General features: G+C 41.1%; 1 protein-coding gene and 1 long non-coding RNA gene across 3 annotated transcripts in view; both read left to right on the forward strand.

Moving 5' to 3' along the window:
• The window catches only part of PELI2 (pellino E3 ubiquitin protein ligase family member 2), a 190,070-nt gene that overhangs the window by 49,191 nt on the left and 112,913 nt on the right, over positions 1 to 27,966 (forward strand). For both annotated transcript variants that reach the window (XM_045396461.3, XM_045396462.3), the window contains exon 2: positions 16,922 to 17,051. In XM_045396461.3, the coding sequence (XP_045252396.1) occupies positions 16,922 to 17,051 (130 nt within the window). The remainder of the gene's footprint in view (positions 1 to 16,921; positions 17,052 to 27,966) is intronic.
• Positions 25,071 to 25,750, forward strand: LOC141407396 (uncharacterized). The gene is made up of 2 exons (XR_012416315.1): positions 25,071 to 25,208; positions 25,691 to 25,750. It is a non-coding gene; the product is annotated as an uncharacterized lncRNA (long non-coding RNA).

Genomic DNA, 27,966 nt, shown 5'->3' on the forward strand with positions numbered 1-27,966 from the left:
TTTGAGGCTGTTTCCAAGATCTTGCAGGCATGCTTTTTTGTTCTTTATTCTTTTTTCTTTTGTCTCCTCTGATTGTATATTTTCAAATAGCCTGTCTTCAGGCTAACAAATTCTTCTGCTTGATGCATATTGCTATAAAAGGACTCTCATGCATTCTTCAGTACACCAATTGCACTTTTTTTTTTATTATTATACTTTAAGTTCTAGGGTACATGTGCATAACGTGCAGGTTTGTTACACATATATACTTGTGCCATGTTGGTGTGCTGCACCCTTCAACTCGTCAGCACCCATCAACTCGTCATTTACATCAGGTATAACTCCCAATGCAATCCATCCCCCCTGCCCCCTCCCCGTGATAGGCCCCGGTGTGTGATGTTCCCCTTCCCGAGTCCAAGTGATCTCATTGTTCATTTCCCACCTGTGAGTGAGAACATGCAGTGTTTGGTTTTCTGTTCTTGCAATAGTTTGCTGAGAATGATGGTTTCCAGCTGCATCCATGTCCCTACAAAGGACACAAACTCATCCTTTTTTATGGCTGCATAGTATTCCATGGTGTATATATACCATATTTTCTTAATCCAGTCTGTCACTGATGGACATTTGGGTTGATTCCAAGTCTTTGCTATTGTGAATAGGGCTGCAATGAACATATGTGTGCATGTGTCTTTATAGCAGCATGATTTATAATCCTTTGGGTATATACCCAGTAATGGGATGGCTGGGTCATATGGTACTTCTAGTGCTAGATCCTTGAGGAATCACCATACTGTTTTCCATAAGGGTTGAAATAGTTTACAAACCCACCAACAGTGTTAAAGTGTTCCTATTTCTCTACATCCTCTCCAGCACCTGTTGTTTCCTGACTTTTTAATGATCGCCATTCTAACTGGTATGAGATGGTATCGCATTGTGGTTTTGATTTGCATTTCTCTGATGGCCGGTGATGACGAACATTTTTCATGTGTCTGTTGGCTGTATGCATGTCTTCTTTTGAGAACTGTCTGTTCATATCCTTTGGCCACTTTTTGAAGGGGTTGTTTGTTTTCTTCTTGTAAATTTGTTTGAGTTCTTTGTAGGTTCTGGATATTAGCCCTTTGTCAGATGAGTAGATTGCAAAAATTTTCTCCCATTCTGTAGGTTGCCTGTTCACTCTGATGGTAGTTTCTTTTGCTGTGCAGAAGCTCTTTAGTTGAATTAGATCCCGTTTGTCAATTTTGGCTTTTGTTGCCATTGCTTTTGGTGTTTTAGACATGAAGTCCTTGTCCATGCCTATGGCCTGAATGGTATTACCTAGGTTTTCTTCTAGGGTTTTTATGGTATTAGGTCTAACATTTAAGTCTCTAATCCATCTTGAATTAATTTTCATATAAGGAGTAAGGAAAGATCCAGTTTCAGCTTTCTACTTATGGCTAGCTAATTTTCCTAGCACCATTTATTAAATAGGGAATCCTTTCCCCATTTCTTGTTTCTCTCAGGTTTGTCAAAGATCAGATGGCTGTAGATGTGTGGTATTATTTCTGAGGACTCTGTTCTGTTCCATTGGTCTAGATCTCTGATTTGGTACCAGTACCATGCTGTTTTGATTACTGTAGCCTTGTAGTATAGTTTGAAGTCAGGTAGCATGATGCCTCCAGCTTTGTTCTTTTGACTTAGGATTGTCTTGGCAATGCGGGCTCTTTTTTGGTTCCATATGAACTTTAAAGCAGTTATTTCCAATTCTGTGAAGAAACTCATTGGTGGCTTGATGGGGATGGCATTGAATCTATAAATTACCTTGGGCAGTATGGCCATTTTCATGATATTGATTCTTCCTATCCATGAGCATGGTATGTTCTTCCATTTGTTTGTGTCCTCTTTTATTTCACTGAGCAGTGGTTTGTAGTTCTCCTTGAAGAAGTCCTTTACATCCCTTGTAAGTTGGATTCCTAGGTATTTTATTCTCTTTGAAGCAATTGTGAATGGAAGTTCATTCATGATTTGGCTCTCTGTCTGTTACTGGTGTATAAGAATGCTTGTGATTTGTGCACATTAATTTTGTATCCTGAGACTTTGCTGAAGTTGCTTATCAGCCTAAGGAGATTTTGGGCTGAGATGATGGGGTTTTCTAAATATACAATCATGTCATCGGCAAACAGGGACAATTTGACTTCTTCTTTTGCTAACTGAATACCCTTGATTTCTTTCTCCTGCCTGATTGCCCTAGCCAGAACTTCCAACATTATGTTGAATAGGAGTGGTGAGAGAGGGCATCCCTGTCTTGTGCCAGTTTTCAAAGGGAATTTTTCCAGTTTTTGCCCATTCACTATGATATTGGCTGTGGGTTTGTCATAAATAGCTCTTATTATTTTGAGATACGTTCCATCAATACCAAATTTAATGAGCGTTTTTAGCATGAAGGGCTGTTGAATTTTGTGAAAGGCCTTTTCTGCATCTATTGAGATAATCATGTGGTTTTTGTCTTTGGTTCTGTTTATATGCTGGATTACGTTTATTGATTTGCGAATGTTGAACCAGCCTTGCATCCCAGCGATGAAGCCCACTTGATCATGGTGGATAAGCTTTTTGATGTGCTGCTGGATCCGGTTTGCCAGTATTTTATTGAGGATTTTTGCAATGATGTTCATCAGGGATATTGGTCTAAAATTCTCTTTTTTGTTGTGTCTCTGCCAGGCTTTGGTATCAGGATGATGTTGGCCTCATAAAATGAGTTAGGGAGGATTCCCTCTTTTTCTATTGATTGGAATAGTTTCAGAAGGAATGGTACCAGCTCCTCCTTGTACCTCTGGTAGAATTCAGCTGTGAATCCATCTGGTCCTGGACTTTTTTTGGTTGGTAGTCTATTAATTATTGCCTCAATTTCACAGCCTGCTATTGGTCTATTCAGGGATTCAGCTTCTTCCTGGTTTAGTCTTGGGAGAGTGTAAGTGTCCAGGAAATTATCCATTTCTTCTAGGTTTTCTAGTTTATTTGCATAGAGGTGTTTATAGTATTCTCTGATGGTAGTTTGTATTTCTGTGGGGTCGGTGGTGATATCCCCTTTATCATTTTTTATTGCATCTATTTGATTCATCTCTCTTTTCTTCTTTATTAGTCTTGCCAGCAGTCTATCAATTTTGTTGATCTTTTCAAAAAACCAACTCATGGATTCATTGATATTTTGGAGGGTTTTTTGTGTCTCTATCTCCCTCAGTTCTGCTCTGATCTTAGTTATTTCTTGCCTTCTGCTAGCTTTTGAATGTGTTTGCTCTTGCTTCTCTAGTTCTTTTAGTTGTGATGTTAAGGTGTCAATTTTAGATCTTTCCTGCTTTGTCTTGTGGGCATTTAGTCCTATAAATTTCCCTCTACACACTGCTTTAAATGTGTCCCAGAGATTCTGGTACGTTGTATCTTTGTTCTCTTTGGTTTCAAAGAACATCTTTATTTTTACCTTCATTTGTTATGTACCCAGTAGTCATTCAGGAGCAGGTTGTTCAGTTTCCATGTAGTTGAGCAGTTTTGATTGAGTTTCTTAGTCCTGAGTTCTAGTTTGATTGCACTGTGGTCTGAGAGACGGTTTGTTATAATTTCTGTTCTTTTGCATTTGCTGAGGAGTGCTTTACTTCCAATTATGTGGTCAATTTTGGAATAAGTGTGATGTGGTGCTGAGAAGAATGTATATTCTGTTGATTTGGTTTGGAGAGTTCTGTAGATGTCTATTAGGTCTGCTTGCTGCAGAGATGAGTTCAATTCCTGGATATCCTTGTTAACTTTCTGTCTCGTTGATCTGTCTAATGTTGACCGTGGGGTGTTGAAGTCTCCCATTATTATTGTATGGGAGTCTAAGTCTCTTTGTAAGTCTCTAAGGACTTGCTTTATGAATCTGGGTGCTCCTGTATTGGGTGCATATATATTTAGGATAGTTAGCTCTTGTAGTTGAATTGATCCCTTTACCATTATGTAATGGCCTTCTTTGTCTCTTTTGATCTTTGAAGGTTTAAAGTCTGTTTTGTCAGAGACTACTATTGCACCCCCTGCTTTTTTTTTGTTCTCCATTTGCTTGGTAGATCTTCCTCCATCCCTTTATTTTGAGCCTATGTATGTCTCTGCATGTGATATGAGTCTCCTGAATACAGCAGACTGATGGGTCTTGTGTCTTTTAATTGGAACATTTAGTCCATTTACATTTAAGGTTAATATTGTTATGTGTGAACTTGATCCTGTCATTATGATATTAACTGGTTATTTTGCTCGTTAGTTGATGCAGTTTCTTCCTAGCCTTGATGGTCTTTACATTTGGCATGTTTTTGCAATGGCTGGTACCAGTTGTTCCTTTCCATGTTTAGTGCTTCCTTCAGGGTCTCTTGTAAGGCAGGCCTGGTGGTGACAAAATCTCTAAGCATTTGCTTATCTGTAAAGGATTTTATTTCTCCTTCACTTATGAAACTTAGTTTGGCTGGATATGAAATTCTGGGTTTAAAATTCTTTCTTTAAGAATGTTGAATATTGGCCCCCACTCTCTTCTGGCTTGGAGAGTTTCTGCCGAGAGATCTGCTGTTAGTCTGATGGGCTTCCCTTTGTGGGTAACCCGACCTTTCTCTCTGGCTGCCCTTAAGATTTTTTCCTTCATTTCAACTTTGGTGAATCTGGCAATTATGTGTCTTGGAGTTGCTCTTCTCGAGGAGTATCTTTGTGGCGTTCTCTGTATTTCCTGAATTTGAATGTTGGCCTGCCCTACTAGGTTGGGGAAGTTCTCCTGGATGATATCCTGAAGAGTGTTTTCCAACTTGGTTCCATTTTCCCCCTCACTTTCAGGCACCGCAATCAGATGTAGATTTGGTCTCTTTACATAATCCCATACTTCTTGCAGGCTTTGTTCATTTCTTTTTCTTCTTTTTTCTTTAGATTTCTCTTCTCGCTTCATTTCATTCATTTGATCCTCAATCGCTGATACTCTTTCTTCCAGTTGATCGAGTCGGTTACTGAAGCTTGTGCATTTGTCACATATTTCTTGTGTCATGGTTTTCATCTCTGTCCGTTCGTTTATGGCCTTCTCTGCATTAATTATTCTGGTTATCTATTCTTCCAGTCTTTTTTCAAGATTTTTAGTTTCTTTGCGCTGGGTACGTAATTCCTCCTTTAGCTCTGAGAAATTTGATGGACTGAAGCCTTCTTCTCTCATCTCGTCAAAGTCATTCTCCGTCCAGCTTTGATCCGTTGCTGGCGATGAGCTGTGTTCCTTTGGAGGGGGAGATGCGCTCTTATTTTTTGAATTTCCAGCTTTTCTGCCCTGCTTTTTCCCCATCTTTGTGGTTTTATCTGCCTCTGGTCTTTGATGATGGTGACGTACTGATGGGGTTTTGGTGTGGGTGTCCTTCCTGTTTGTTAGTTTTCCTTCTGACAGTCAGGACCCTCAGCTGTAGGTCTGTTGGAGATTGCTTGAGGTCCACTCCAGACCTGTTTGCCTGGGTGTCAGCAGCAGAGGCTGCAGAAGATAGAATACTGCTGAACAGTGAGTGTACCTGTCTGATTCTTGCTTTGGAAGCTTCCTCTCAGGGGTGTACTCCACCGTGTGAGGTGTGGGGTGTCGATCTGCCCCTAGTGGAGGATGTCTCCCAGTTAGGCTACTCGGGTCAGGGACCCACTTGAGCAGGCAGTCTGTCCATTCTCAGATCTCAACCTCCATGTTGGGAGATCCACTGCTGTTTTCAAAGCTGTCTTAGACAGAGTTGCTTGCGTCTGCAGAGGTTTCTGCTGCTTTGTTGTTGTTGTTGTTGTTTAGCTATGCCCTGTCCCCAGAGGTGGAATCTACAGAGACTGGCAGGCCTCCTTGAGCTGCTGTGAGCTCCACCCAGTTGGATCTTCCCAGGGCTTTGTTTACCTACTTAAGCCTCAGCAATGGTGGGCGCCCCTCCCCCAGCCTCGCTGCTGCCTTGCGGTTAGATCGCAGACTGCTGTGCTAGCAATGAGGAAGGCTCCGTGGGCGTGGGACCCTCCCGGCCAGGTGTGGGATATAATCTCCTGGTGTGCCCGTTTGCTTAAAGCGCAGTATTGGGGTGGGAGTTACCCCATTTTCCAGGTGTTGTGTGTCTCAGTTTCCCTGGCTAGGAAAGGGATTCCCTTCCCCCTTGCGCTTCCCAGGTGAGGCGATGCCTAGCCCTGCTTCAGCTCTTGCTGGTCGGGCTGCAACAGCTGACCAGCACCGATTGTCCAGCACTCCCCAGTGAGATGAACCCAGTACCTCAGTTGATAATGCAGAAATCACCTGTCTTCTGTGTCGCTCGCGCTGGGAGCTGCAGACTGGAGCTGTTCCTATTGCGGCCATCTTGCTCTGCCCCCAATTGCACTTTTTCAGCTCCAGAATTTCTGCTAGATTTTTAATTATTTCAGTCTGTTTGTTAAATTTATCTGGTAGAATTCTGGATTCCTTCTCTGTTTTATCTTGAATTTCTTTGAGTTTACTCAAAAACAGCTGTTTTGAATTCTCTGTGTGAAAGGTCACATATATTTGTTTCTCTAAGTTTGGTCCCTGGTGCCTTATTTAGTTCATTTGGTGAGGTCATGTTTTCCTGGATGGTGTTGATGCTAGTAGATGTTCTTCAGTGTCTGGGCATTCAAAAGTTAGGTACTTATTGTAGTCTTCACTTTCTGGGCTTATTTGTGGCCCTCCTTTTTGGGATGGCTTGCTGGATATTTGAAAGGACTTAGGTGTTGTGATCTAAACTATTATCGGCTTTAGGGGGCACTTCAAGCCTAGTAACACTGTGGTTCTTGGAGACTCATGGAGATACTGCCTTGATAGTGTTGAACAAAATCCAGGAGAATCTCTGGATTGTCAGGCAGAGACTCTTTTTCTCTTTCCTTACTTTCTCCCAGACATACAGAGTCTCTTTCTCTGTTCTCAGTCACCTAATGCTGGGGATGGAGTGACACAAGCACCCCTGTGGCCACCACCACTGTGACTGCACTGGGTCAGACCTGGAGCCAGCACAGCATTGGTTCTTGCCCAAGGCCTGCCGTAATTATTCCCTGACTACTGCCTATGTTCACTCAAGGCTCTGGGGATCTGTAATCAGCAGGTGGCAAAACCAGCCAGGCTTGTGTCCTTCCCTTCTGAGCAGTGAGGTCCCCCAGGCCTTGGGTGGGTCCAAAAGTACCATCCTGAAAGTAGGGACTAGAGTCAAAAACCTTAGGAGTCTACTCGGTGTTATAGTTTATTGTGGCTGAGTTGGCCCTCGAACTAGCAGATGCAAGTCTTCCTGTTCTTGCCTTCCCTTTCCAAAGGTAGAGGAGCCTTACCCGGTAGCCACTGCCACCCTAGGCCGTGAGGAGTGCTGCCAGTGTTCCCTTATGGCCTAGAGTCTCTTAAGTCAACTTGTTGTGAATGCTACCTGGCCAGGGACTCACCCTCAGGGCAGTGGGGTCCTCTCTGGTCCAGGGAAGGTCCAGAAATGCCATCCAAGAGTCAAGTCCTAGAATGTAGTACCTGGGTATCACTGCTGGTTATTCAGGGTTCGAGGGCTCTTCATTTAGCAGGTGATGAATGCTGGCAGTACTGGGTCCTTCCCTTCAAGGCAGTGGATTCCCTTCTTGCTCAGGTTGTATCTAGAAATGTCATCTGGGAGTTAGGGCCTGGAATGGGGACCTTACGACTCTGACTGGTGCCCTATCCTGCTGTGGCTCAGCTGGTATCCAAGATGCAAGACAAAGTCCTCCGCACTCTACCCTCTCCTCTCTTCAGTCAGACAGAAGGAAAGGGTCTCTTTTGGAGCAGCAAGCTGTGCAGCCTGGGGTTGGGGGAGGGGTGATGCCAACACTCCCTGGGCTGTTCCAGCTGGTGTCTAAGTATGTCATGTGTCCCTCCTCTCCCTGCCATCAAGCCCACGGTCTCTGGGCCTAGCTCATCACTAGGACTCACCTAAGAGTTGCATTCCTTCTGGCCTTAACTGCCCTTCAAGTTCACATGGAGACACAGAGCACCGTATCTCTTGGTGGTGAGGTTTGCGGAGACTCAAGTTCAGACCACCGAGATAGGCAATTGGCCAGGGCTGGTTTAAATGCTCCCTCCGTGGGCGGGCATCAGCTGAGTTTGGTCTGGTTTTCCTTTTGCTCTAACAGAACAGCATTGAGTTCAGTGCCTCACCATTACTGTACTCTCCTTCCTCAGCTCCCAGAGAAGCTCTTAGCACTAGGCTTGCTGCTGCATGGGGTGTAGAAGGGATTGTGTCGGTGGTTCAGGACTGTTTCTTCTGTCTCTTCTAGAGCCTCTTTCAGTGATAATGAAGTTAAAACCAGGTATTATGAGTGCTCACCTGATTTTTGGTTCTCTTGAAGGTGTTTTTTTCTGTGTAGATAGTTGTTAACTTGATGTCCTTGTGAGGTGGGACAATGGGTAGAGCCTTTTATTCTGCCATCTTGCTCTCCCTCCTCCTATATGCAGCATTTCTGAAGCGTAGAGAAATAAATGTGTTGCGTTTCTGGCTTTATTGGGTCAGGGGAAGTCTATGCGTATATGATAGGTTAAATAATAAGGGGGTTGGGACTATAATTTCATAAAACCAATGTTAGGCACTTATTGGCATATGGGCAATTACTTAAACGCGGTTGGAATAGTGCATTTATACAGTGAGTTAGGGTGAGCTACCTCAAGAATGGTACCAGATTGCAGGGTTTTATCAGAAACTGTGTGCCCTGCCTTTGAGTCTGTCTGTCTCTGGTGTCACATCCTGTTCATCTGCAGTGCACTGTCTACTTCGATTATAGTAGTTGCTTGTGATTTGTTGGTGCAAGTGACAGAGCAGTTGCTTTGGAAGGAAGGCAGAGCCTTCAGCCTGTAATGGAGAGCTGACCACCTCTGGAATGTGATCCTGTGATGCTGATGTAGCCTCCACTTCTGGAGCACACATCGCTTCCCTTCCATGTGGATGTTGCTCTAAGAGTTCAGGCTAGTTAAGATAAACTGTGACGTCTCAAAAATGTGACTGGGAGCACCTGGAACCCCCCCCTTCTTGCTCTGGTTTCCCATAGAAAGTTGTTATTGACAAATACATTTTTAGGTGGCAGACATCTTTTTAAGACTCCATCTTTGCACTGTATGGTAAAAAATGTCTTGAATTTGAAAACTGTCAGTGTTGTCTACTGGAAAGAGTATGCAACTTGGAGTCAGACAGAACTGATGTAGCTTTAGGTTCTGCCTGACCTTTCCTAACTGTGTAAGTTTGTGTGTGATCAGCCATTCTGAGTCTTTTATCTGTCCACTAGGAGTAATAATGTCTCCTTCACAGGGTTTCTTGGCACATAGTAAGTACACAGCAAATGTTATTAATTCCCATTAATATGTGAACTCTAAACTATAAAACAGAAAAACGCTTTTTTACTTGGTAAAGTTTCTTACACAGAATTTTCATTATTCTTTGCAGCTCCCAAATACCCTTACCATAAAGACCAGCTGTTTGCTCTGCATATATGAGGAGTTAAATTTTCATCACACATTTATTAAATAAATGTTTTTAAGTCTCCAGAATAAAAAAGAAAGTTAAGCTTGAAAGGCTCTTATGGGTTCGAATTGAAATACCCCTGTTGCAGCAGCTGAAACAGGTGTGGCAGCAGTACTCAGACATTTTATTTCTGCAAACTTACTGGCTGAAAAGTACCAGCCCAGGGAACGTTCTGACCTTCTTTCATGGGGCAGTAACTTTTTGCCTTTGTAAGCAGGATTTCGTCTCTATGTCTGGACTCTATTCTATTATACAAAAGATGGGTGCTGTGGTTTGAATGTGCCCCCCAAAGTTCATGTGTTGGAGACTTAATCACCAATGCAGCAGTGTTGAGAGGCAGGGCCTGTAAGAGGTGATTAGGGAATGAGGGCTCTCCCCTTATAAATGGATTAATGCTGTTATCTCAGGAGTGGGTTCCTGATAAAAGGATGAGTTCAGTTGCTTTGCATTCTCTCATATACATGCCCTCTTGCCCTTCCACCGTGGGATGGAACATCTGGGGAGGCCAAGCAGGCCTCTCCAGATGCAGGCCCTCTGACCTTGGACTTCCCAGTCTTTAGAACTGTAAGAAAAGAAATCTCTGTTCTTTATAAATTACCGAGTCTCAGATATTCTGTTATAGCAGCACAAAACATACTAAGATAATGGTCCTCTCATCAGCCAGCCAACTTGTAGGTTTTCAGTGCCCACCATGTGTCCCTGGTACACTGTGCCAGGTGCCAGATATATAGAAGACCTCACTTTTTTAGAACTCACGTTCCAGATGGGCCAGATGGGGGGTAGGAATGGGCAGGGGAAGATTTGGTGATAGTTTTCAGGAGGAGGTGACAGTGCTCCACTTAAAATAGACTGGGGACCAGCTGGGCACAGTGGCTCATGCCTGTAATCCCAGCACTTTGGGAGGCTGAGGCAGGCAGATCACCTGAGGTCAGGAGTTTGAAACCAGCTTAGCCAATATGCTGAAACCCTGTCTCTACTAAAAATACCCAAAATAGCTGGGCATGGTGGTGCACACCTGTAGTCCCTGTTACTCGGGAGGCTGAGGCATGAGAATCACTTGAACTCGGGAAGTGGAGGTTGTAGTGAGCCAAGATCATGCCATTGCACTCCAGCCTGCGTGACAGGAGACTCCGTCTCAAAAAAAAAAAAAAAAAAAAAAAAAGAAAAAGTTTGGCAGGGAGAGGATGACTGTGACTGTGGGAAGAGTTTGGGGCTTCCTGTTCCAGGAATCTATTACTGTGTAACCAACTACCCCAAACTTAGTGGCTTAAAACATGTTACTTAAGGTGCAATTCTGTGGGTCAGCAGTTTGGGCAGTTCTGCCCCATGTGGTATCAACTGAGGTTACCTGGTGGTTATCAGCTGGTCCGGAGTGTCCATGATGGCTTCACTCATGTCTGCTGCCTTAGCGGGGTGGCTGGAAGGATGGGCTCTGCTAGGACTGCTAAGCAGAGTGCCTCCGTGTGGCCTTCCCAGCACGGTGGTCCCAGGGTAGTCGGCTTTTCACACTGGCCTTTGGAAGTCTCAGAACATCACTTCCTTTGCATGTTGCTGGTAAGCAAGCCACTAGAGCCAGCCCATATTTAGGGAGAGGGGAATTAAACTCCACCTCTTAGTGGGAGAAGAAGCCCTCTTTAGTCTACCACACTGGATTCCTTGATAGGAGAGCGGCTGGGAGACTTTAAGGAGGGGAGGTTGGTTGGTGTGCTGGGTGTATGATGAATGATCAAATGTACTTTTGGATCTGGGGGCAAAGATTGAATGATAGTGGACTGAAAAGCCAGCAGGCATTGGAAGCAGAATAATGGGTGTGGGTACTTTTCAAGATTCTTGGCTTTGTGAGGAGAAAATGGAAATCAGAGTGGAGGCTCACAGTGAAGCTTAGGGTTGGAGGCATTTGCTTGTTTTTGCTTTGTTTTGAAGATGGGTGAGATCACCAATGACTCATTCTTTTCCAAATCGTGGTTGTGCATTTTCTTTCTCTTAACTGATCTCTTAACTGATTAAACACTGTTGAAATTTTTTGGTGATATAACTTTCTCCTGGTCCTGGTCCTTCTGCCTGTGACAAAGAAGGGGCTGTTTCCTTAAATAGTTGTATTTCCCAGGCTCTGTCCCAGCCTTCCTTGCGTCCTTATTCTGCACCTTTTTCTTGAGTAGCCTCATTTATTCTCATGACTTTGACTGCCGCTGCATGGTGAAGGCCCCAGGGTTATTTCTCTGGAGCTCCAGACCTAACTTCAGTTGCCTCCTCCATGCCTCCCCCGATGTCCCTGTAATTCCTGTTCCTATTTCTAACAATGCTGTCACTCTGGCCAGGCCAGAAGGCTATATGATGTTCCCATTATCCCTCACCCTGTGCATTCAAACAGGTTACCAGTTACTGTGAATTTTGTCTTTAAAACCAGGGTTCTTACGTGTGGCTGTATCACTTGGGAGCTTTGCAAAAAGGCAGACCTGGAGCTTCATCTCAGGCTTATTGAACCAGAATCTCTTGGGTTTTAGGTGTTCATATTTTTGTAAGGTTTTTTCCAGGTAATTCTGATGTTCACTTTGTATTGAAAACAACTCTAAAATTTTTCTCTAATCCTCCAGTTCATCTGCACCATCTCTGCTTTGGTTCAGGCTTTTATAGTTTCCTGTGGCTGCCATAACAGATTAGCACAAACTTGGTAACAACAACAGATGTTTATTCTCTTACAGTTCTAGAGGCCAGAAGTCTGAAATCAAAGTGTCAGCAGGACCCTGCTGCCCCTGAAGGCTCTTAAGGGGAGAATCTTTCCTTGCCTCTTCCAGCTTCTGGGGCTCCAAATGTTCCTTGGCTTGTGGTTGCATCGCCCCAGTCTCTGCCTCCATCCCGTGGTCATCTCCTCTCTATCCCTTTGTATCTCTTACAAAATCACTTGCCATGGGACTTAGGACCTATCAGTAATCGAGTATGATCTCATCTTGAGATTCTGGACTTAATTACATCTGCAAACACCCTTTTTCCAAAAAGCCATATTCACAGGTGACGTGAATGTATCTTTTTTTTTCTTTTAGAGACGGAGTCTTGCTCTGTCGCCCAGGCTGGAGCACAATGGTACAATCTCAGCCCACTGCAACCCTCCTGGGTTCAAGCGATTCTCCTGTCTCAACCTGTTGAATAGCTGGAATTACAGGCACGTGCTATCATGCCCAGCTAATTTTTTGTATTTTTAGTAGAGACAAAGTTTCACCATGTTGGCCAGGCTGGTTTCGAACTCCTGACCTCAAGTGATCCACCTGCCTCGGCCTCCCAAAGTGCCGGGATTACAGGCATGAGCCACTGTGCCCAGCCTTGGATGTATCTTTTTAAGGCCACCATTCAACCCACCGCACATAGCTTCCCATGGCTGTGGTGGTGCTGCTATCTGATCATCTTGCCTCTAGTCTGGTCTGGTCTTGCCTCTAATCTCTTCCAGTTCCTCCTGCGCTGTGCCACCCTATGTGATTACTTTATATTTCCAATCATGTTCGCCATTTGCTTAAATCTTACCAGACTTTCCATTCCCCTTAGGATAAAAAGCCATAACTCTTAGGGAGTACCAGTGATAGAGTTTAGCTCTGTGTCCTCCCCCAAATCTCATCTTGAATTGTAATTCCCGTGTGTCAGAGGAGGAGCTTGGTGGGAGATGATTGGATGATGGGGTGGGGGTTGGATTTCCCCCTTGCTGTTCTCGTGATAGTGAATGAGTTCTCACAAGATCTGATGGTTTAAAACTGTGTGGCACTTTCCCCTTCTCGAGCTTTCTTTCTCCGGCTGCCATGAGAAGAGGCTGCTTGTTTCTCCTTTGGCTTCTTCCGTGATTGTAAGTTTCCTGAGGCTTTCCAGTCGAGCGTCCTGTTAAGCCTGTGGAACTGTGAGTCAATTAAACCTCTTTTCTTCACAGGTAGTTCTTTATAGCAGTGTAATAATGGACTAATAGAAGCAGGATGTTACAATCAGGCTCCTGCCTACCTTTTACCCTCCTTTCCCACTACTCTCTCCACTTGAACTTCATACTCTCCACAGTGCTGACCTATGGATTCCTCCTTGCCTTGCATGTTATATCACCCCTTCATTCTCCGTTTAGACTTCTTACCTAGATTTCTTTTTCTCTCTTTTCTTTTTGGACAGTCTTGCTCTGTCACCCAGGCTGGAGTGCAGTGGCATGGTCTTGACTCATTGCGGTCTCCACTTTCCTGGCTCAAGTGATCTTCCCACCTCAGCCGCCCGAGGTAGCCGTGACTACAGGTGCATACCACCACGCCAGGCTAATTTTCATATTTTTTGTAGAGGTGGGGTTTCAACATGTTCTCCAGGCTGGTCTCGAACTCCTGGGCTCAAGCTATCTACCTGCCTTGGCCTCCCAAAGTGCTGGGATTACAGGCATGAGCCAACGTGCCTGGCCAAGATTTTGACAGTTCAAGCAGTGCTTCCACCATGAAGCCTTCTCTAATGCATCCTCCCATGTGCCTTATGCTGTAAGTGCATCTTGTTACATGTATATTTATCATATTTGTTATTGTGCCTTTCTCTCCTTCTGAGCAGAGAGCTCTGTGAAGGCAGGGAAGCTGATATTCATCATTGTAGCTCTAGTATTTGGCATAAATATCGAATGAATGACCATGTAGCTTAACCTAATTAGAAACTTGTCTCAGGGTGACACTGGTTTTTCCACTGCTACTTTGATTGTTTCCAATAGGATTTTTCATCTAGATGTATTAAGTAAGTAGGCAGTCTGTAAGTAGGCTGGCTTATTATTTGCTTAACCTGCAATATCTGTGCCTCTATGCTTAGGCAATTTAAATTAAAATGTTTCTGCATGTGTTAAGGTTGACACTTCTGGTTTTTTACCTCCCTTTATATTAGATGTGGCTTTTGGGTTGTAACTAGTGGAAATCAAATTGAGTTAGCTGAAGCTAAAGGAATTTTGTCAAGAAGGGCTGGAGTACATCTGGGCCAGTAGAAACCCTTAAGGATCCTCTTTCCATTGCTTTTTGCTGCTTGTCTCTGTTCATCTGCTTCCTTCTTCACTTTGTCTGCTTTTTCAGCCATATAACACTTTGTGACATCCCCACAGCTCCTGGGTTTACATTTTTTACAGCTCTAGCCAACAACTGAGAATGGATGACTATCTCTCTGTCCCCATTTTGTATTTTCCAAAGTTAGAATGTTGTTGGCCAGGTTGGGCCAGATGTCAGCCTCTGGCCAGTCAGCCCCAGAGTGGTGGGGAAGATGTTGGCATGGCCAGTTCATTCAGACATGGTGCTGGGGTTCAACTTTTGGAGTTAAGGAATAGATTCCAGAGAAGGAAGTATAGTTGTGATCAGATGGCCAAACAAGCGTCTGCTGCACTCTTACAAGGCTAAGGCCTATTGACCTGGAGTCTATAGTTGAGGCAAGAGAGATGCAGCGCAGAGTTGTGCCAAACCCCTATCAACTCCAGTGGGGATGGCACCAGATTCAAGGGGCTGAAAGAAGAGACTCAGAGCCAGCAGATGAGACATGGGGTTTTGTTGGTGGCTTACATACAGGGGAGAGAGTCCAGTGGCGGTGGGTTGAGCAGGAGAACCACAACTGCATATAAAAAGCATGCAGTTAACCTAGCATTTTCACTTAACATGCTCCCCCTAACAACTGCCACCTGCCAGGCTTCACTTAACCAAAGCAAAGGGCCTTGATATCCTGAAGAGCCTGCGTTCCATGGGACTGGGTGGGCACTCAGATGTTCCTCATAGGTAAGGAATGACTCTCTGGGTTGGCCACTCTTGGATACTGTAGCTTGGAACTCTGAACACACATTCAGGTGCATCTACCATACAGGGTCATTCTGAATCACATCACTGCTGTCAAATGCACCTGCTATACACACAGAGCTGGGTAGAAGTGAAGGGCGTAGCAAGCCTTGCCAGATCTTGTACTAATTGTGTGTAGGCCACAGTAGTGAAAATGTTCCTTTGAGTTGTTTATAGTCCTGGCTTTAATTGGTTCACATATGCTTCCTTTAATATAGAATGTTCATGTTGATTTGAGTGACATGGAAATATATTAAAACAAAGCAGATTTGTAATGGTTGTTGACTTATGGATACTTTATAGTAGTCATCACAAATACGTTTAAGAAGATATTGTACACGATTCTGATCTTGCCTGAGAAAAACTAGAGGAATAAGACTTGAAATAAATTATCTTTTTATTCATGAGACATTTTTATATAGCTGACATTCCTTTGTGCTGGAAATGGAAACATTAAAAAGACAGTGGGAATAACTTACAGTGATAATTTAAAACCATTGTCAGACTGTAGTGATGACTTGACTGGTGAAACAAACACACAAAGCCCCTTTCTTCCAACTTCTGTTCCCCAGTGGACTTCACAAGTTCCTGCTTCCCCCATCTGGCCACTCCGTTCTGGATGTAGCTGGAACGTGGAGAAGGCCCAGGAATCTGTGGGACAGGAACAAACCACCAGACCTGCTGTCTCCTAACCTTGGTGTTCTGGGGGATCCTTGGATCTGTCATATAAATCTGTGTAAATTTTAAATGTTCCTTCTTTTAGTTTTTTTCTTGAAAAGAGCTTCCACCAAGGTGGAAGCAGAGAGTAGTTGTGTTAATGTAGCAATACGGGCCGTCAGTAAGAACATACAGGGGCCGATTAATACAGAGTTAGAAAATACAACTAAAAATTGAAATGCTAACTGTGATCCTGCATTTCTTTTAAGCACTAGTATTAGCTAAATACAGGAAACCTGCTTAAGGACATTATATGTTTTCCAGATGACTTCTAAGTTATTTGACAGTTTGTGGACTAAAACTCGTGTGTATATTTTTGCAAGCTAATTTTTGCTAACAAAAATATGTTTAATTTCTGCAAGCTATTTTTTTGCTAATCTGTCAGCGTAGGGTTCAAACAGAAATGGGAGTGAATGTGGAGGATTCAGAACTTTTAAGAAAGCAAGTAACTAAATTCGTTGTCTTACAAATAAAGATCCTGCAGACAACATTAACGTGGTTTGAAAGTGAGAGATGAGGTTTAATTAGTATGCTATTTTCTAACTAGTTCATTTAAAAATATTCTCAAGTGTATCTCTGGGGTCTATTAGAATGGTGCTAGTTGAATTGAGCCAGCCCTAATATGGCCTCTGCAGAATACTCATTTCCTTATTTATACTCTGCCACTTTCCAAAAAGATTTGAAGAGTCTGACTTTATAAAATAGGAAACCTATAATTACTTGTACATCACTCTTAAATTAAGTTCCTAGAAGTGATTTGAATTTCATTACAGCTGAAGTCTGTGTTACAACCCTTTCCTTTTGTGGAGTGTTTAGTGGGCAATTATTTTATGACCATTCCTGTCTTTTCCCTTATTCAGTACCTCTAACTTTTGTGTTTAAAACTTGAAAAATCTGCAGATAGATGAACTCTTTCCTCCCTGTTTCTAGGTACAATGGTGCTTTACCCAATGGAGATAGAGGACGGAGGAAAAGCAGATTTGCCCTCTACAAGCGGCCCAAGGCAAATGGTGTCAAACCCAGCACAGTCCATGTGATATCCACGCCCCAGGCATCTAAGGTAGGTGGGTCTGCCAAAAGTTGGGAGGGTGCTGGCAAACAGTGACTCACAGATACTTCTTGTCTGTCACTCTCTTTCCTTTAGTCTTGTTTTCATGTAGGACAGTCTCTCAGACCATTTGAGGCTGGATAATGCTTTATTGTGAGGGGCTGGGCTGTGCATTGTAGGGTGTTTAGCAGCTTCCCTGTCCTTGACCTGCTAAATGCCAGTAGCACCCCACCCATTCTTGCTCCCCACAGTTGTTAACCACCATAAATGTCTCAAGACATTGCAGCTTGTCTCCTGGGGAGGACTGAGCAGGTAAAATCTGTCCTGTTAAGAAGCACTGCTTTAGGATACCAAAGCAGCTAGCATTTATTATTTTGGAATAGATGTAGTTGAAACATGATGTTCTTTATCCTAGAGTTTTTGTTTTAAGTCTGGGTATAAACCTCATGATTTATTTTCCTTCTGTTAATTGAATGTAGTAGGTGGTTTTATATAATCTGTATGTACGTGGAATTGAATTTGTGTGGCTCGTAGAAAGATGAAAAGTGTACACAACCAAGTGATAAAAGAGGCCAACTATACATATTTTTCTCATAATTTTGAAGTGAATAAAATGCTAATTTAAGAAAAACTGGTTATTTGTTTTCTGATCTATAAGTCAAGGGAAAAAATCTGAGTTTTTATTCCAGTTGATTTATGTTACATAGTAGATTTATTACAGTGTTTCTTTAATTAAATTCTTTAATATATAGTCTTATTTTCTATAAAATATATTTACATGAAGCATTTCATACGGGACTGTTGGCTGTACCTGTTGATCATGAGTTTGGGCCACCTGGCATATAAATGAGAGTCTTGATTTTCGTTTTTCCTGAAAACCTACTTTTGGAAGGAAAAGGAATGGCTTCATGGAAGCACGTGTGATATTTATATGCAATGTAAACATAGATCACCTTTGTTAATGTTTTTGTTTTTAAAAAGCTCCTATTTCTGAAGCAGTGCCATTGAAAGAATTTGTTAGAAGATGCCAATTGAAATGATCTTGTATTAATGAGGGGGTGAGTAGATAAGAAAATATCAAACACCAAGGAAACAAGAAAGATTAATATTTAGTAGATAAGCCAAAGCTAGAAAAACAGAAATAAACTAAACATTTGTAGGCAGAAAGGACATTTTATAAGGAAAACAAAGGAAATCCAGCTCTACGAAGATTCTCAGGAAAGGAAGAGGTAAAATAGCAACAGAATCTTAAGAGGTCAAGGAAATAGGAGATACATTTTGTACTCCAAAAATATGTGGTGAAGAAGGATACCAAAACAGATGTTTTTAAGCATGTGATAAGTGCCAGAAATGTTCTGGTATTTAGATGTGGTCCTTATAATTTTGTCTGTTTGTTGACATTTCTTTCTTTTCCTTCCTCTTTTTAAAAATCTTGGGTTCAGATTAATACAGTGGCTGACATTTTAAAAAAATGTATAGAAATATTGCTTTGATTACTCATGCTTCATGTTGTGATAGAATATGAAAATTTGTAGCTATTGAGAAAAAAGTATCTCTTTATTCTTCAGCCATTGCCATCTCCTCCCATTTTAGCCTTTTATGTTTTACTTTTGTATCTAGATTTTACTTCAAGTTATTTAGATTATTAATCTTTTGATAATTGTCATCTAAGTCTGTGTTTAAAAATATTACCCGCAGTACTAAAAGTAAGGCAGATTGGGTTTTGGTCTTGACCCTCTATATTTTATAATCTGGGAAAAATATATTCTCAGGGCCTCAGTTTACTCATTAGAAACTGAGTAAATTGGCTTCAAGCAGGAGCTCTGTTGAATTAGAAAATATACTTTGGTTATAACAATAGCAGTTATTCTGGCTAAGATAAAACAGACGAAAGTTAGAGAAATTATTATAGGCTAGCCCTCAAAATCAGGGAAAAGTTGAGTAACCAGGTTTTGAGAGAGAGTAGAACTGGAGTGTCAACAGGAGTGCATGTGGATATTTTTTCAAGAGTGTTAGATAGTGACTTTACTCCAGCCAGCTTCTATCTCTCTTAAAGGTTTTACATTTTCAAGAGAGAGAATCTGATAGGTCTACCCTGAGTCACTGAACTATGACCAAGGGAGATGGGCAAACTAAGACCAGACATATTTATTGTGAGTAGATCAGCCACCCCATGTTGCCTTTCAGACTCTCACACTCTCATCCTGGCCAGCTGTGCCCGGCCACTGCTGCTGCTAGGTCTGCTCTGTTGGCACCTTCTACCTTGGAGCGCCAGCCAGTTGTAAACTCAGCCCTTTACTTGTTTAACCTTTTCTTCAGATACCCCTCCCACTTCCTGGTTTTAACTGAATCTGATTTTCAATGAATGTACTCTTTTATTATTTTTTCCATCTTACGTTTGTGGAACATACTTCAGTGACTCAGTGCCTACCCCCGAGTCTCTTTCTCCTTGACCCTGTAGCATCTATGGTTCGTAGTACCTTAACTCTTTCAGTTTCTTTTCCACTGTTACCACTGATGTGGTGCCCCTTACAGCCTGTTGTCCCTTGCAAATGAGAATTATCTCCAGTTCATTCTATTTTTGGATATACTTCCTTATCTGTTATCATCAAGACATCCAGCCCATTAGCCTGTCTCTGTTTGCCACAGTTATTGGCCCACTTGGCCTCTCCAGGTATGTCTTAATTCCACTCCAGATTCTCTTTCTCCGGGCTCTTTGGGTATCTGTCTTCCCATGTGTCTGACTCTGGGCCCTTACTGACCCTGCTGGACTGTTTTTTTCTTTTTGTCTTTATTGCTCACCCCATTCCCCCTAAGAATGCCAGTAAATGTCATGGTACCTGGCAGACACTGGCCTGAAATGACAGTGGTTTGTGTACCCTGACATTTTTGATGCTGCAGTATTGGTAATGAAAGTTCATCTTTGATTGGAGTTGGGAACGTGGGACCTAGAAGAGTAGGTGTGGTTATCCATTACTAGGATTTAAGTTCTTTGGCTTTTGGCTGTATTGTTTCTTCCCTTTGCCACAATCATTCCCTCTGCCCACATTCTGGGGGCAGAACAGGGATATCCCTTTGCTGGTGGTCGTGGCAGCTGGGAAACAGGACCTCTTAGTTTTCCATGCATGTCTATATCCAGGCTAAGTCAGATGAGGATGGCAAGTGTGTGCTACTGTTGTGTAATCTCTATTTGTGTAATGTTTATTGATGTATATGTTTGTACTTAGAATAATACTCAGAGGTATTTCTCTGATTATGTAATGTGTGTGTGTGTGAGATTTGTTTTTTTTTTAATCAAAAGTCCTGTTTTACTTCTGGCCATTCTGTTGCATAGGCATAGGGCTTTTAGCAATTTATTCACCCATCCATTGATTCAACAAATATTTATTCAGCACCTTCCGTGGCCAGGCATCATGCCAGGTATTGGATATTCTGCTGCAAACAAACACATCCACATGGAGCTAAATTTCTAGTGAGTAGGCAAACGAGAAAGAATCGTAGGATACACATTTGACTGCACACTGGGGAAAGCGCTAAGAGGAAGGGGTCACAGAGTGTAGACAAGGTGTAAGGAAGGACCTCTAAAAAAGTGGTGCGAGCACTGTGAGCTGGAGAGGAGAGAGGAGTTGACCAAAAGAGCAGAGATCAGGGGTCTTGTGGGTTTGGCTGGAAAAGTTGGATTTTTATGTAAGGGGAAATATTGAAGGGTGTGAAGCAGAGGGAGCGACATGATATGACTGAGAATTTAAGTCAGTTTATGTGTTCATTTACTTTTTTATGATGGGGACAACTATTTTCCTCTTACTTAACTAGTAATGATGGTGGTGGTGGTGACGGTGTGGATACTGGTGCCTGATCGGAAATATTTTGTTAGCTGCATGTTTTAAATTTAGCAACATTACTATGGAAAACTCTTCATAATGGTTTTCCCTTCTTAGATTATGCTTTATTGAAATGTCCTTTTTTGGATATTTTTACTTTTAAAAAGTAACTGAAAATCACTTTATTCCAGCTGGCCTATTTCCAAATGGAAAATATTAGTGGTCTTTGATAGTTTAGAGAAACATGAGGGCCATTTAATGTCATTGTTACAACCAGGCTGCTCTTTAGCCTGTTTGGACTGCTGTGGCTCTACTGGTTGATAAAATATTGAAACACTTTCTTATCAGTTGATGAATAATACAACAGTAACCATGAGAAGTGGCAAAACGAATAACGATATAATTTTCGACATAAACTCATTCACCCCAGCTGATTTTGTAGGATGTGCTGGGGTCCACTTTGGAAGCGCTCGCTGTCTGTCTGCCGAACCTCTGTCTCATGGCAGTGAGTGGTGTTGATCTCCTGCACATTCATGATGGAGCTGGGGCCTCTGTGCTTTGGGAGAGTCATCGGCTTATCATCAGCCTGAGACTTTCTCATCGCTCCTGTTTTTAAATAACTGAGTTTTAAATAGGTCTTTCTTTGGTTTATTTCACTGTTACTGCATTATAACTCTTGGATTAGTCGTGTGTGGTGTTTCGTACTTAGAAGTTCAAGAATTAATTTGTTGAGTATTTTTATTTTAAATAAAGAGGCAATGAAGTTTGGGTAAATTTTCTTCTCTTAGATGTCATAAACATGAGTATTCTGAATCTCTGAGAGAAGAAAAAAAGAAATAACAGTAATAAAACACAGCTAAGAATATCTTTAGTACTATGCAGGAATATAAACCTGAAACAAATGATTTGTAGGTCTAGAATAAAAAACAATTTGATTATTTCAACAAAAAATAATAGACATAAATCAGTTTCCAAAAATTGAAATAACAACATCCAAAAACATTTTATCTGAGAGTTTTGACAAGGCAAGGGAAAACCAGTTTATGAAGTATCAATGTAATATGCTGTATAGTTTAAAATAATTTTCTGACATGAAGTATTTATTAGGACTTCAAGAATTGTTTTTATGTGAATGTAGCATGGACATTTAGGTTTATGGTCCTAATTGTTGCAAAACATATATCTACTGAGATGTAAAAATGCATTTTGGAGAACTTATAAATCAGGACAGTAAAATTTCAGTCATTATTGACAGAGCTCCAACAATTTCACATAGAATTGTTTTAATAATTTACTTAAAATGCAATATTCAAGACTTCAAAGATAGTGTGATGGTTTTTATTGATTTCATGGAGCTGGAAGGAAGAACATCTGAAATATATTAAACTTTATTAGTCATACTCAAGAAAAATGGTTTCAATGAGAAATATTTACATGAAAACATTATGAATGTTTTACAGATGGTGCAAGTATAGTGTTAGGGAGAAAAAGTTGTCTCAGCTGAAATTCTAGAAAAACTTTCAGGCCGGGCGCGGTGGCTCAAGCCTGTAATCCCAGCACTTTGGGAGGCCGAGACGGGTGGATCACGAGGTCAGGAGATCAAGACCATCCTGGCTAACACAGTGAAACCCCGTCTCTACTAAAAAATACAAAAAACTAGCTGGGCGAGGTAGCGGGCGCCTGTAGTCCCAGCTACACGGGAGGCTGAGGCAGGAGAATGGCGTAAACCCGGGAGGCGGAGCTTGCAGTGAGCCAAGATCCAGCCACTGCACTCCAGCCTGGGCGACAGAGCGAGACTCCATCTCAAAAAAAAAAAAAAAAAAGAAAAACTTTTAGATGTTTTAATTTGATGCTGTCTCACTTATATTTGGTTATCTCTGGATGTTGCAGTAGGAAGATAAGCCAAGTAAACCACTTAACTTTTTTTTGGAAATTTTATATTTATCTTATATCAAGTAATAGAGAATTAAATAATGTATTTGAGACCTTGGAATTGAGGTAGCTGTTTGGACTTTTAATGGGCAACCAAAGATGGGAATATTTGTGTTACTGGACATTGTTAAAATAGCATTTGGACAATTTTTTTTAGCAGTTTAGCTCTATTACATCATATACTAAGCAATGTGAATTTTTTCCATGGTTGTAGAAAAAAGAAAAATTTTAATTATTGAAATGGACAGATTTATTTGACAAATACTAAGTGATAGAACATATAAACCAAATACAGGAAACTGTGATGGAGAAGAAGGTATTAGAGGAACAAACAAATTTGAAATGAAACAAAATGTTAATTCCAAGGGAAAAACTGTTACATTGCCTGGCAAATTAAAAGGAAATACACTTATTTGGTGACAAATCTGAGGAATACAATTAAATTTTAATTACATCCTTTTAATTTATTGATTTTGAGAACTTGGCTAATTGTTGTTTTCAAAGCACCATAGATTGAAGGCAAGCAAAATTTTGTATAATTAAGCCAGAAATTAAGCAAAATGATCCAGTAAATAAGGGATTTTCATAAGGCTTGGATGGTAATAGAAATAGTGAATATAAAATCTCAGTATTATTAGGGCTGAAAAAAAGAGAATTTAACTAATATTAGTTCAGTAGAAGATAATGGAAGATTTACTATGAGCAGTATTATGTGGTGGAAAAATCTGTGTATATTAAGACTTGGTTTGCCCATTTTCCTTAATTAAATGGGGGAAATTTTTGAAAGAATTTGGTTTCTTATATCAATCACAGCTCATACATTGCTTAAATTGTGACAGACACATCAAATAAAAAAATCATACCAGTAATTTGTAACAATTAACATGACTTGGAAATGATTCACATGATTTGATGAACGGTTGCTGTTGTAACTTACTTCACCTGGGATACGGTTTCATAAAATGTGTAATTCATATTATTTAGAGAATAAATGGAATATTTTAAAATATTTATATGCCTAATTTTTTATTAAAAGGCTGATTGTTAAATAATATCGCTCCTGACATGAATAACTTTAATAAATATATCTGTGATTAGGTGATTATCCTATTTTATGTTTTACATAGAATGAGTTTTAGATCAAGAATTGGCTGTTATGAATCCTCTATTACATTTCCATAAACTTTGATTAATCAGTACTTTTCTGTAAAATGTGACTAATCAATACTTTTATGTTTTTCTGTAGTTCTTTTGGTAGTTCTGTCGTTGCAAATAATGTAAGTACAGCAATTTGTGAGCTGTTATTTTCCTTTCTTATTTTTGGTTTAGTTTTTTACTTCTGTTACTCACAAAGCAAACGTTAGGCTGTCTTATTTGAATACATTTTCTTTCAAATCACCTAAGTAAAATGTTGAGCTTTTTGCCACTGTATTTAAGCCAGGCAGTGTTCCTTTCACTGATTTAAGATCTGAAGCAGCATACTTATCATCATTTCTTTATACAGATTTGTGTAAGAGTGTTTAAAGTAGGTTTTAAGATATAGTATGTTTAAAATTAAAATTTCAGGTATGATTTGCAATGTCCACTGTGAATACTTCAAGAAAGTAGAAGAGTTGATTCATTATATCACATTTTTGTTAGTTTCAGCAATTAATATAGTTTGACACTAACATTTTTGTTTTTCTGTAATCTTTTTTGCTAGCATATGTAGTTTCATCTTGTCAGGCACCAACAACTAATTTTGTGTGTATGTATTGATATTTAACATAAATTGCTGCTTTGCTGTGTGGTCTGGGTAGAATTTTTCATTGTTTTCTAGCAGAAAGGGACATTTGTCTCTTTTTTTCCTGCATGTATTATATGGTTGGCAGAATAATTTCTGTCCCCATTCTCCCAAGATGCTGATATATTAATCACTGGAACCTGTGAATATATTACCTTACATGGCAAAAGGGCTTTTGCAGGTGGAATTAAGGTCATGAGACTTAAAATAGGGAGATTATCCGGGATTATCTGGGTGGGCCTATTGTAATCACAAGGGTCTTTAATAGTGAAAGGGGAATGGAGAAGACTCATGAGGTGTGAGGGAAGAAGGAGCAAGAGAGATTTGGAGCATGAGAGGGACTCCGCCTGCTGCTTCTGGATCTGAAGATGGAGAGGATACTATGAGCCAAGGAGTGCAGGTGGCTTCTAGGAGCTGAGAACAGCTCTGGCTGCTGGCCAGCAAGGAAACCAGGGCTTCAGTCCTATAATCACATGGAACTCAATCCTGCCAGGTCCCTGAATGTCCCTGAAAACAGATTCTTCCCTAGAACCTCCATAAAGAGATGCTGCCCTGTCAGCCCCTTGATTTTGGCCTTGTGAGACTCAGGCAGAGAAATCAGCTAAGCCTGCTGGACTTCTGGCAAACAGATGTGTAAGATAATAAATTAGTGTTGTTTTTAACTGCTAAGTTTTGTGATAATTTGTTATAACTGCAAGAGAAAACTTATACATACTATTTTATGGAAAATTAAATACAAAATACCTCACATTACTGAGCAGCTCTTAATCTCCTGGTGGGGGAAATGAAAGGCTGGGGAAGAGATGAAACAATTGAGAGGCAGGGAATGAGGTTTTTCGTTTCTTTTAAAATTCTTTTGGATGGAGAGCATTAGAGCAGGAAAGCTTGACTCTAGCACTCAGTAACTTAATTATCTGTGTAATTATCTGCATTACTGATATACAGTAATTATAATTTTGACTGATGCATGTATTAGTTGGAAAAATAATTTGTGTTGTCCTTAGTGCATAATTTTATTAGAGTTGCTTTTAACATGTCAGTGTGGAAGGATAGTTGTATCTGCATTTATAATTATGCGTCTACTCAAACTTATTTGAATTATGACCCTGATTCAGGCACTTGCAACCCATCTTTTCATGGAGGAAGAGAATCTTACTGCAACTTAAAAAAACAAACATGGAACATTAAAGTCGGAAGGAACTTTATTCAAACTGGCTGCTCATTTTACAATGAAGGACAAAAAGTTCGGGGAAGCTCAGTATGTTGACCTAAGTGACTAAGCCAGGTGCGCTACCCAGGACCCAAGAATATTGGTCTGTTGCTGCAGATGGCAGGTAGAAAATATTCTGAAGGATAAGACCAAAGCTGGGTTCTGCTTCTCATTTTTCCACATTTCTGTAGTGTGAATTGGGAAATTTATTCATTTGCAAACTAGAATGCTGCAACCCTAAAATAAGTGAATATGATAGTAGTTGCCAGTAAAAATGGAAGTTGCTTTGTAGACCTGCAAGGTATAAGTTTGTACTTTATGTAAGTATCAGTGTTAGGATAAGCTGTCTAAAATCAGGTGCTCTGTAGAAAGAGCCTTTTCTACAAAAGTGAAAATGATGGAGGCTTGACTTTTAAGTAGTTTGGTTGTAGGGGTAGTTATGACCACTTGTAGTAGAGAATATATCAGGATAACTTCTGTATAGCTGAAAAGAAGTCACAGACTGCAAGGGAGGGTCATTGAGGTACCATTGGCTGACTTGGAATGGTTACGGCCTGTTTTGTTACACCTTTTGCTTTTCACATTAAAGTGCATGATTGGCCTTAACTTTTCTGAAAAAGTACTTTAGCCTCTTTGAAGTCCTCCCACTGCTGACTGATTCACAGAGATACCTGTTTATAAGCTCTTTATTGATCATACCCATGTTCCAGGGAAGCATGAATGAGTGGCTTCAGGAAGCTTTGGTTTTGTTTTACTGAAGTTAAAGGTGATGGAGGGTAGCCTAGGTTTGGGAGCTCTCAGATAGGCAGCTCCGTTCTGGTTCCTGCTGTGCTCATTCTGCTGCCAGGTGAGCCCTTGCAGGACCGCCATGCCCTTCTCCTCTGTGCTTCTCAAGTGGCCACGTTTTCTCTTGCCTCTGGACCTTTGCAGGGGACGTTGTCATTGCCTAGGATGTTCTTCAGCCTGGTGTACTAGCCCTCAATATCAGTATTCTGAAAAGTTGGCCCAGCTGCATCTCCTCCTTGGACATCTCCCCTCACTCCCAGTCTCAGTGAGAAGTGTTTTTGTGAACTCCCGGAGTGCCTCTTGTAAATCCCCACAAGTGCTCTGACGCTGCGTTGAAGTTGGCTGACTTCTCATGTCTTCCTGGACGGCAGGCTCCTTGAAGGCAGATACTGTCTTTCATTTCTGTACTCCCATTGCCAAGCACACTTTGTTGAATGAGTAACCAAATAGTGTGACCTGCTTTGGGACAGCCACCGGTTCTAATGGGTCAATAACTAATGGATTGGTATTCTGCAAACCCACAGGCACATGCATAGATCGGTTTATGTATCAGGTATGTTTGGTAAATTTTGTTCAGATTAGTTCTGGAATCTTGGGATTATACTATGAATATTGATTTCTATCCTTTTTTCCATCTCTTATGTTATGACATTTCCCTGTATCATTAAATGACCGTTGAAAACTTGGTTTTTAGCCACTGAATAGTATTTCATTATGTTAATGTATTCAGTGTATTAACATTAAAATTTAACCCTTCTATTGTTGTTTCTAAATTTTTATATTATAAAAAACATGATAAGCAGCTTTGCATAAAAACTTGTGTGTCTCTCCGGTCTTTTTTCCTTCTGATTTCAGGCATAGCATTTGTTTTTGAGAGTTTTAAGATGTAATAGTTGATTATATATTGTTTAAATTATGAAAAGCAGAACTGAGTGAAAGTGTGGGCTTGCAAATGTAGATTTTTTGAATGTTTAGTTCCCCCTGTTTAATAATCTGTAGGCTCTTAGGTAAAAAATGCCCTTTCATGGCTCACCTTTCACTTTATAAAATAGGTATTTAGGCCAGGCACGGTGGCTCATGCCTGTAATCTCAGCACATTAGAAGGCTGAGGCAGGTGGATCACCTGAGGTCAGGAGTTCGAGACCAGCCCAACCAACATGGTGGAACCCTGTCTCTACTAAAAATACAAAAATTAGCCAGGCATGGTGGCCTGTGCCTGTAGTCCCAGCTACTGGGGAGGCTGAGACAGAAGACAGCTTGATCCCGGGTGGTAGAGGATGCAGTGAGTCGAGATCGTGCCACTGTACTCCAGCCTGGGCAATGGAGCAAAACTCTGTCTCAAAGAAAATAAGACAAAAATAAAATAAAATAGGGATTTCTATCAGTCAGTTGAGG

The sequence above is a fragment of the Macaca fascicularis genome, chromosome 7 (genome assembly GCF_037993035.2).
Source record: "Macaca fascicularis isolate 582-1 chromosome 7, T2T-MFA8v1.1".
NCBI classification, from domain to species: Eukaryota; Metazoa; Chordata; class Mammalia; order Primates; family Cercopithecidae; genus Macaca; species Macaca fascicularis.